This window comes from Pipistrellus kuhlii, unplaced genomic scaffold (assembly GCF_014108245.1).
Source record: "Pipistrellus kuhlii isolate mPipKuh1 unplaced genomic scaffold, mPipKuh1.p scaffold_m20_p_13, whole genome shotgun sequence".
In the NCBI taxonomy this organism is placed as follows: domain Eukaryota; kingdom Metazoa; phylum Chordata; class Mammalia; order Chiroptera; family Vespertilionidae; genus Pipistrellus; species Pipistrellus kuhlii.
In genome coordinates, this window is record NW_023425438.1 from 38,734,450 (window position 1) to 38,744,739 (window position 10,290).

The following is a 10,290-nucleotide window of genomic DNA, read 5'->3' on the forward strand; positions in this document are numbered from 1 at the left end:
AACTGCTCTTCTGGCAACTGCTCCCTCCTCCTCTCCAGCCTTCAGACATGATTCTCGGACTCCAGCTGATTGGTCCAGGGTGGCTCCTGATTCAGGAGGGGCAGATCAGAGGCCTTCCCTGGCACCTTTGAACTGAACTTGGAAGGAGAGTATGCCCTTCTCCCGACCTGGATATCTTTTTAAAAACATATTTTTATTGAAAGGAAGGGATAGAAACATCAATGATGAGAATCACTGATCAGCTGCCTCCTGCACACCCCACACTGGGGATTGAGCCTGCAACCCGGGCGTGTGACCATGACCTCCTGGTTCATAGGTTGATGTTCAACCACTGAGCCATGCTGGCTGGGCAACATTTAAGATATAAAAATTAATGTACGGTACCAGGTGGGTGCTGGGAATATCAGGGGAACACTTCGTAAAGCATATGATTGTCTAAGCCAGGGGTCTTCAAACTTCTCTCATTATGAGAATCACCTGGTGGAGTTGTTAAAACACAGATTCCCGGATCCCAACTATAAGAAGTGCTATCAGGAATGGTCTAAGCACTATGCTGTACACCTGGAACTAATACAAAATAATATTGAATGTAAACTATAATTGAAAAATAAAATTTAAATATATATATGTATATGTATATATATATGGCTATAATAGTAATATAACCACTGCCATATGGTGGGCACCAATGCAGAGTGAGAGACAATAATGCTGATCTGCCCTGGCTCAGTTGGCTGGAGCATCGTCCATGCACCAAAAGGTTGCAGATTCAGTTCCCAGTCAGGGCACTTACCTAGCTTGTGGGTTGGTTCCCCAGTCAGGGAGCATGTGGGAGGCAACCGATCGTTGTTTCTCTCTCTCTCTTCTTCTTCTCTCTCTCAAAATCAATTTAAAACATCCTTGGGTGAGAATTTAAAAAATAATAATACATAGAAGCAGACAGCAGATGCAAAGGCCTGGTGGCACTGTGTGCCTCACGTTTAGCTGTACCCTTATCCTTTCTGCTGTTTGGCTCACCAGCCCTTACTTCAGCATGTGAAATGCCTCAGTCCTCCCAGGAGCACACAGGTGTGTCAGTTACCTGTCACAGCCAGAATCTATGCCCCACCACCCCTGCTTCCTGGCGTCACCTGCTCCCAGTTCAAAGTCCTGGGCAGATCTGTCTGATTGGCTGAGTCTGCATCATCTGCTTGCTTGGCCTTCCTTCTAAGAGAGCTAGGAAAGCAAGTCTTTCAGCTCCTGTCGGAGAGGCGGGCTCCACCTCCCCCAGGATGCAAAGGGTGGGGATCTTCACACATAGGACAGAGGTCATGACCCAAGCAGCCCAAATCCTGAGTCTCATAAGGCCCAAAATCATTCTCATAAGAAGTTAAGAGGGGCCAAAACCGGTTTGGCTCAGTGGATAGCGCATCAGCCTGTGGACTGAAAGGTCCCAGGTTCGATTCCGGTCAAGGGTATGTACCTTGGTTGCGGGCACATCCACAGTAGGGGGTGTGCAAGAGGCAGCTGATCAATGAGTCTCTCTCATCAATGTTTCTAACTCTCTGTCCCTCTCTCTTCCTCTCTGTAAAAAAATCAATAAAATATATTTTAAAAAAAAAGTTAGGAGGGGAAGGAAAGAGTGGTAAACTATGGGAAGAGCAAAACCAAAGGATCTTTTCTTTTCTTACTATATTTTTAATGATTTCAGAAAAGGAAGGGAAAGGAAGAGAAATAGAAACATCAATGATGAGCCGAAACCGGTTTAGCTCAATGGATAGAGCACATGTGTCAAACACAAGGCCCGCGGGCCAAATCCATCCCGCCAGGCCTTGCAATGTGGCCCGCACTGCGCTGTCATCACTGCACTCTGCTGCGTTTCCATCACAATGACAGTTTATGACTGTTCAGTAAACCATTCGGCCCGCGATTTAGGCTGGATTTTAGATTTTGGCCCCTTCTCTGATTGAGTTCGACACCCCTAGGATAGAGCGTCGGCTTGGGGACTGAAGAGACCTGGGTGTGATTCCAGTCAAGGGCATGTACCTTGGTTGCTGGCACATCCCCGGTAGGGGGTGTGCAAGAGGCAACTGACCGATGACTCTCTCTCATCGATGTTTCTAACTATCTCTCTCCCTTCCTCTCTGTACAAAATCAATAAAACATATTTAAAAAAAAAAAGAAAAAAAAAGAAACATCAATGATGAGAATCACTGATTGGCTGCCTCCTGCACGCCCCCTACTAGGGATTGAGCCCACAACCTGAGCATGTGCCCTTGACCAGAATAGAATCTGGGACCCTTCAGTCCGCAGAGTGACACTCTATCCACCGAGCCAAACCATCTAGGGCTTTTCTTTTGTTTGATAAGATTAGGAGCCTGAGCCATTTCATAGATGACAGACAAGGAGGTCTCATGACAAGGCAGAAGTAGCTGGCACTCCATCCCGCCTGCCCAAGGACAAGGCCATGCTGGACAAAAGGACATTGCTCCTGAAATAAAGGACTCCTCAAAAGACTCAGTTATCTGTTGCCTTTAATTAACATCTAAATAGAGAACATATTCTTCTATAATTATAACATGGAAATGTCTATGAACAAAATAGATACATTTTTTGGCAAATGCCTAGGAAAGAATGGTCAAGTTCATCCAAGGTTTTAAGCAGCAGCATCTATGCAGCCGCGGCGTGGTCAGTGTTTGGGGACAGAGGTAAATATCCGCAATCCGTGCATTCCTTTGATTTCCTCCTTTAGGGCCTAAGGAAGGAAAAGAGCGTCATCATTTCTTTTGTATACGGCACTGACTGCAATTAGTCCCTCAGCCAGCATCTTCATCTTCATATAGCTCTGTAAGACACTGAGCACCTTCTTTCAGCACTTTTTCCTCTTTAAAAAAAAAAAAAAAAAAAAAAAATTCTTTTTTTAAATCAGAATCTAACCTGCCTCGAAAAATTAGACCTAAAAAGGCATACAGTGACATTTCCTTCCCACACCTGCCCTCTTCCCCCTCCCCCCGTTCCCACCTCCGCCCCCCAATAGAGAACTGCTGTTAGTTCCTATGTGAGGACCAAAATTGCAGTGAAGCGAATATAAACGCACAGTCCTCCCCACACTGCCTTTTACAATAAAACAGAACGGTAGCACTTCATTCTCAGCGTTCCCCACCTTGCTGTCCCCTCCCCACTGCAGAGCTGTCTGTGTCCGGCACCAGCGCCGTGTGTGGCTCTGGCCTAACTTTCCAGCCCTGCCCATCGTGAGGAACTATTAGGCTGCTTTTTGTGTTTTGCTATTTCAAACAAGCAGCTGTTCTAAAGCCACACTATTTAGCACAAACAGCCCACTTTTACTTGAAAAATAAAGTTGTAAAATATGAGACTCAGCTTCAGGGCACAAACCTGAATGAGTCACCACAGTCAAATGGATATTATTTCTCTGGCGGGCCAACAGAAAAGCTACCGGACCCCAGGGCGGTGTGGACCACAGCGGTGTAGAATCAATGTAGAAGAGTCAAAATCCTTTCCATTAGGCCCAAATGTGATCATCAGTGGGGTGGACATTCCTCCCCCCACCCCACCCCCCAGTCTGCCCAGCGCCCTCCCTTCTCCTGGGGAACAGCTGCTGTCCACGCTGTGTACCGCTGCTGGGACTACCAACTGGCCCGGTACTGAGGGAGCCGTGCACCCCGGACCCAGCCTGACTGGTTCAGGTGTGACCCAGGCTTTCCTCTGGGGACACGGATGGAAGAGGGCAGGAGCGTGAGCGGTAGTGGCAGGGCCACCCCGTCCACAGGGAGCCGAGCAGAGACCATCCGGAAGGGCAAAGTGGCTGCGGTTCCTTCCCTGCTGCCCGGCAGCCCCCTGGACCCTCCGGGCCGCAGGAGTCCACGGTGATCCAAAGACAGATTTAGAAGGGAACCAGCCCACACGGGGCTGGCGGGGCCAAGGGGCATTAGTGCCCAGAGTGCAAGGCAGACAATGCTGGAGTCAAAGCGTGGAGGCATCCGGCCCTGCAGGCAGGGAGGGAGGGAGGGAACCCTGCAGGACGTCCGATCTGGGCGAAGCTCATGCACAGCGACCGCGGGGCAGGGGCCAAGGGAGGGTGTGGGCCGAGATAGGTGGGCGGAGGGCCTGGAACAGCAGCCTGGGACACCTGAACTTCACGCAGAAGGAGCCACAGAGGGGCTCTCACGACCAAAGCAGCGCTTTACAAACGTCACACGAGTTCACAATGTTCAAGACCTGCCGGAAGGTGTCAGATATCCCTGCCGAGGGCGGCAAGTTTACAGACACACCCTAGGGTCAAGGCTTGAATTAATCCCAAGTAAAATAAGCGTAGATGATAAGTAAACGTGGCCTTGTCTGGTTAAAGCTGATGTTTCAGGCCCCTATGGCAGTGGTCAGCAAACTGCGGCTCGAGAGCCACATGCGGCTCTTTGGTCCCTTGACTGTGGCTCTCCCACAAAATACCACAGCCTGGGCGAGTCTATTTTGAAGAGGTGGCGTTAGAGGAAGTTTACGTTTTAAAAAAAAATGTGGCTCTCAAAAGAAATTTCAGTCGTTGTCCTGTTGATACTTGGCTCCGTTGACTAATGAGTCTGCCGACCACTTGCCTAGAATAAAGGCCGAGCACGATGGCCTGGGTCCCTGGTGAGAGAGGTGTGATCGGTTTTGTGCCATGAGATGCCTTCTGCCTCCACGGAGCTTCACTGCCCTATGGCGTCTGTCACTGGGGCTGGGGCGGCTGGAGCAATTCTCAGTCGTGCTGTGCCCCAATCTGTGGAGCAGTCCTAAAGAGAGGCTAAAAACACTTCAAATCTACAAAACCGTATCTTTTGGCACTCCTACATTCACCAAAACTGTTCAGTATGTGACAGCAACCGTACACTCTGGCTCATTCAGAAACAAGACCAAACTATTGGGTGGCTTGTTTTCCGTTTTGAATAGAAGCCGTAATTTCCACAATGGATTCCAGATAGTTCCCGGTTACGTTTTCTCGGGTCCTGGGTCCTGTTTGCATTATTCCTTCCTAAGACTGCCAGGCCAATGCCACGGCCACCGGCAGGCCCTTCCGGAGGTAGGGGGCGGGGGGGGGGGGGGGGGGCCAAGCGGCGCGGTTCCTCTCTGACCTGATTTACCATCTGGTGCTGCTGGACAGTCCTCTTCTCCTTAAATTCGTCTGACTCGATCTGGATTTCATACATCGCCCCACAGCCTCCTGAAATAAGTGCAATTTGAAAGCGTTTCGGTTATTAAGGGAGGGCAGCCACCGTCCGGCAGGGCCTTGAAGTCCCGCACAGTCTCAAGCTCTGGATACCGCTGTTGAGCAGGAAGTCGCTAAGACGGTTACAAACAGGTCACAGCTCAGGATCTGACCACGCGCCCCTCCTGGCAGGCTGCCCCCGTCCAAAATGTGTTCCTCCCTCAGTAAGCAGGTGCACCTCCCAAGACTATCATGTGTGGGGCAGGAAAGATAAGGCACAGATGTAGGCTGTCCTGGTAGTTCCTTTATTAAGCCAACAAATGCCATGGAAGAGGGTAGGAGGGACTGAATTTCAGTGTTCCACCTTCAAAATACATATACCAGCAATCGCTTTTTTTTAGTGCAAAAATACACTAAAATTTGGTTTGAAAACTGTAATACCTACTACCCAAAAGAAAAGAAAAGACAAGGATTTGCAAGAGACACAGGGACATAGGAGCGGCAGCCCTGGCCGGTGTTGCTAAATTGTTAGAGCGTTGGCCCAGCAACAGAAGGGTCACGGGTTCGATTCCCAATCAAGGACATGTACCTGGGGAGGCAACCAATCTCTCATCTCGAAGCTTCTCTCTCTCTCTGTCCCTCCCTTACACTCTCAGCGGAAAAAATCTCCTCGGGTGAGGATTAACAAAAGCACAACAACAAAGCTGCGGACAGGGTGAGCAGCGCTGAGCGTTTCATCCTGGGCTTCTGCAGGGAGGGACCGCTTTCTGGTGAGGTGCTCAAGGCAGAGCCTGTGGTGGCCTCATCCACACCCTGACCACGCTCTGTCTCCCCGGGGCTGGGCAGCGAGTGCGGGGGCTGATAAGAAAGCACGCTGCTCTAGCGTGGAAGGGCCCGGCGAGAAAGAGAACTTCCCGCGGCCGGTACACCAGGCCCCTGGGTGCAAAGTGCTCTGCAGCTTCTCGTATGAGCTCTGCGCCCAAGCTTCGGTTAAGCCAAGGCTGCCGGCCTCAGGTCCCCCTCTGTACCTGGTCCAGGGCTGGGAGAGCCAGACAGGAGGCCGCGGCCCGGCTCCGCCCTCCTTGGGCCTGGGCGGGTGCAGGGCTGGTGACTGCTGAGACCCCTGCAGAGTGCACCCCCCCGCCCACTCCTAAGGATCTTAAAGTACTTTTAAAAAATATATTTTATTGATTTTTTACAGAGAGGAAAGAGAGAGGGATAGACAGTTAAACATTGATGAGAGAGAAACATCCATCAGCTGCCTCCTGCACACTCCCCACTGGGAATGTGCCCGCAACCAAGGTACATGCCCTTGACCGGAATCGAACCTGGGACCTTTCAGTCCGCAGGCCAACGCTCTATCCACTGAGCCAAACCGGTTTCAGCAGGATCTTCAGATTGATTCATCTCTAGTTTCCAGGACAAAACTTTTCTTCTAAACCTTCTCCCCATGTTACGTTCTCAGAAAAGCCCGTGGGCCGCCTCGGCCCTGCAGAGCGGCAAAGACCCAGTCTGGGTGTGGGAGTCAGGCGCCCCCGCCCCCGCCACCCGCCATCCCCATGGGTGTGTCTGGCAGAAGGCCCTATCTTCCCCATCCAGCAGAAGGGGGTTGCCCAGTCAGCTCCTGCCACACAGCCGACTTGAGTTGTACCCTCTTTCCCCGAAAATAAGACAGTGTCTTATATTAATTTTTTCTCCCAAAGTTGTGCTAGGCCTTATTTTCAGGGGATGTCTTATCTTTCCATGCACTAGGTCTTATTTTTGGAGGATGTCTTATTTTCGGGGAAGCACGGTAGGTGCCAATGACCAGCCAGGCACGGTCTGGCTGGGGCAGGAAACTGGCTCGGGTCAGAGTCTGCCCTGGGTCCTGGTTCGGGGCTGGGCAGGCCCCTCGGCCTCCCTGGGCGCGTCTCTTCGTGGGAACGTGAGGCAGCTACTCTCCTTAAAGGGACAGACTGCCCCTGGCCGCTCCAGCTCTGATGTCCGTCCGAGGGCATGGGAAGAATGTGGGGGATTTCTGCAAAGCCCACCTGGCAGTCAGATTAAAGACTGGGCCGGAGCCCGGAGTGAGAGGGACTCGTTCCCTTCGTTCCCCTCACGGTTTCGGTCGCCCCTCTTCCGCATCTGCCCCGAAGCCACAGATGAAGGAGCAGCCAAGTGCCACCGCCCCCCTCCCCCTCTGCCCCTCCAGAGAACACCCTCTGTGGGGGGAGGAGGGACCCTTACCTGAAATGTCAGTCACTTTGATGGTTGTAGCTCGCGGGAAGCTTTCTTTGAGGATCTGGGTTACTTTGAGCTCCCCCTCGGTCTGCGAGGCGAACATCCGCCGGGTGCAGCGAAGAGGAAGCTGTCACAGGACAAAGAGGTCCGGCTGAGCGAGACGACGCCGCCTCAGCTGGGCCACTGTGCAGCCCACCGCCATCTCCCCGCACCCCACCCTGAGAGGCCACTGTGCAGCCCACCGCCATCTCCCCCACCCCACCCTGAGGGGCCACTGTGCAGCCCACCGCCGTCTCCCCCCACCCCACCCTGAGGGGCCACTGTGCAGCCCACCGCCGTCTCCCCCCACCCCACCCTGAGGGGCCACTGTGCAGCCCACCGCCATCTCCCCCACCCCACCCTGAGGGGCCACTGTGCAGCCCACCGCCATCTCCCCCACCCTACCCTGAGGGGCCGGCAGGCCATGGGCTAAGTCACCTAAGCTCCCTGGGATGCAGAACCAACTTTCCTGGGGTGGGGATGATTGTAAATAACTCACTTGGACTCCAGAGACCAGGCCCCAAACCTAATGCAGCAGATGTCTGGCTTTGCCATGATAATGCCGGGAGAGATACGATCATGACGCCAGTTTTACAGGTGAGGAAGCTGTCCTTAAGCAATATGCCCACGGCTGGGCCCATTGGCAAAACGCAGAGCCGGGCGAGCACTGGGCCCTGCCAGGCATTGTGCTCCGCTGGCCCCAGGCGCTGGTGGGGCCAAAAGGCCACCTCCCCTGCAGGCCTGGCTAATATTCCCGTCTCTCCAGTGCGGTGTGATCTTGTGACCTGCTGTGCACTCAGCCGTGAATACTCACTGGGGAGACGCAGAATTCTATGAGACAGCCGGAAGGAGAGACACTTTTGGATTATTTGCCCTCTCCCCTCATGGCTGCCACAGGGACCCCGTGCTGCTGAGGGGAGCATGTCTCCGTCCTCAGGGGGAAGGCGCAGAAAACCGGGGCAGCAGCCCCCCGGCTGAGGTGAGGCTTCCTATAGAGTAGGGGTGTCGAACTCAATCAGAGAAGGGGCCAAAATCTAAAATCCAGCCTAAATCTCGGGCCGAATGGTTTACTGAACAGTCATAAACTGTCACTGTGATGGAAACGCAGCGGAGTGCAGTGATGACAGCGAGGTGCGCGCCACATTGCAAGGCCTGGCGGGACGGATTTGGTCCGCGGGCCTTGTGTTTGACACATGTGCTATGGGGCATGGCAGGCCTTGAATGTCAGGCTGAAGGTTTTGGACTCAGGCAGGCTTCTTGGTGCCAAGGCAACCTGCTCAAAGCAGCGTGTTTGAAGCTCGTCGGGAAAGACGCCCGGGGAAGAGGCAAAGGGAGCTGGAGGAGGACAGCAGGCGGGGAACACGGGCGCTGTTTATTAGAGCTGGAGCTACAGGCACCTCCCCTCCACCCTCAGGCCTCTCCTGCCGGCCCAGAGCAGGGTCCTGTGGTAGAGAAACCTGGGCACCTTCTTTAAAATGGCCTGGGCACTGGCCCTTTCACCACCTGGTCTCAAAGGCCACGCCTGAGTCTGTCCTGTTACTGCAGCCCTCCAGGGCTGAGCCAGGCAGGCCCTCGGAGGACCTGAGGAGGGAGGGAGGGATGGATGGAGGGAGGGTAGGATTGATGGATGGATGGATGGATGGATGGGCAGGGAATGCCCACTGGATACCCGCAGAGAAGTCCAGCAGGCAGCTGAAATGCAGGCCAGGAGAAAGAGCTGGACTTACTCTGAGTGCTGTGTGAAGGGAGAGAAATTTAGTGCTGTGGATCTGGGTAAGACTGGGGGGTGGGGTGGGGTGGAACGGAGCCTCTTCTGAGAAAAGCACTGGAGGTAGAGTGGGGTGAGGGAGGGGGGACAAAGGCAGAGAATAAGGGGGTGGCAGGCAGAGGGTGACCCTAAGGAGTGCGGTGGTTGTCAGCATTGCAGTTCTCAGGAGAAGCCGTTGCTTCTTCGCAGATCTGTGGGCAGCGGCCTTTAAACAGGCAAGCCACTGACAAAACCCCGAGGCCGCGGGGCCGCGCTGACAGGCACCGGCAGACCCGCTGGGGGAGGCAGGTCCGAGGCCAGCAGGGGAGAAGGAGGCACAGGGAGGACGGGGGAAGAGGTGGATGGATGAAGCGAGGGAGGGGTGGATCAGAGAGGGGAGAGGACAGTGGGAGAGCGTGCGGTGAGTGCCCTCTGCTGGGCCGGACGGCGGGAATGCGGGGTTTGTGCGGGTCAAGGTCAGCGAGGCCGGCGGACGGTCCCACAGTCCAGACGCCGCCACATGCCCGGCGCCCACGCGGGGACTCCGGGCTGGGACTCCTATGCCGGCGGCTCGATGGGTCAACACTGCTTCTCCCGTTAGGATGTCTGTCTGTCCCCCTCCCGTGCGCTGCATTGGGGTGTCTGTCTGCCCGGCCTCCACCCGGCCTGGGGGTCCCCCTGGCGCACCGGGTCCTGACACTTCTCCGAACGCCGGTTGCCGGGACCACTGAACGCATCAACGAGTGAAAGAATGAATGAACGAACGAACGAACGAACGAAAGGACGGGGAGCCCCTGCCCCGACCCCGCGGACCCTCCGCAGCTCCAGCCCCGGGGCGAGCACTTGGCCCCCGCCTGCCCGTGCTCACCCCGCGGATCCGGCGGAGCAGAGGCGCTGCCGCGGCCGGGCTCCACGCCGCCATGCCCGGCCGACGCGACACGCAGCCCGAGGTCGCCGCGTCTCCCGAGAAGGGCGAGGAGCCCAGAAGCGAAAGCCACCGGGGCGAGCGAGGCTGCCCCCTGCCGTCCGGAGGCCGCGGCCGCCCGCCCCGCCGGGTCTGTGCCTGCGGGACTCGCCACCTGGAACAGGCCGCGCCCCCGCCCTGGGC

The 10,290-nt window shown here is 54.9% G+C and overlaps 1 protein-coding gene across 2 annotated transcripts; it reads right to left on the minus strand.

Moving 5' to 3' along the window:
- Nucleotides 1–2,496: 2,496 nt before the first annotated feature.
- On the minus strand, nt 2,497–10,217 carry BOLA3 (bolA family member 3). Of its 2 annotated transcripts, XM_036435747.2 has the most exons (4): nt 10,051–10,206; nt 7,403–7,523; nt 5,103–5,191; nt 2,497–2,734 (listed from the first exon to the last, which is right to left on the minus strand). In XM_036435747.2, the coding sequence occupies exons 1-4, from the start codon at nt 10,102–10,104 to the stop codon at nt 2,669–2,671; spliced, it is 330 nt and encodes a 109-aa protein (XP_036291640.1). In that variant the 5' UTR covers nt 10,105–10,206; the 3' UTR covers nt 2,497–2,668. The 2 variants fall into 2 exon arrangements, with proteins under 2 accessions (XP_036291640.1, XP_036291641.1); XM_036435748.2 differs by lacking the exon at nt 5,103–5,191 and having other exon boundaries at nt 10,051–10,217.
- Nucleotides 10,218–10,290: the final 73 nt, after the last annotated feature.

Coding starts and splice junctions, on each gene's coding strand:
- BOLA3 (XM_036435747.2), bottom strand. CDS start 10,104: ATGGCGGCGTGGAGCCCGGCCGCGGCAGCGCCTCTGCTCCGCCGGATC. Junction 7,524..10,050: donor TGCTCCGCCGGATCCGCGGG/GTGAGCACGGGC, acceptor GTCCTGTGACAG/CTTCCTCTTCGCTGCACCCG. Junction 2,735..5,102: donor AGCACCAGATGGTAAATCAG/GTCAGAGAGGAA, acceptor TTCCTTCCTTAG/GCCCTAAAGGAGGAAATCAA.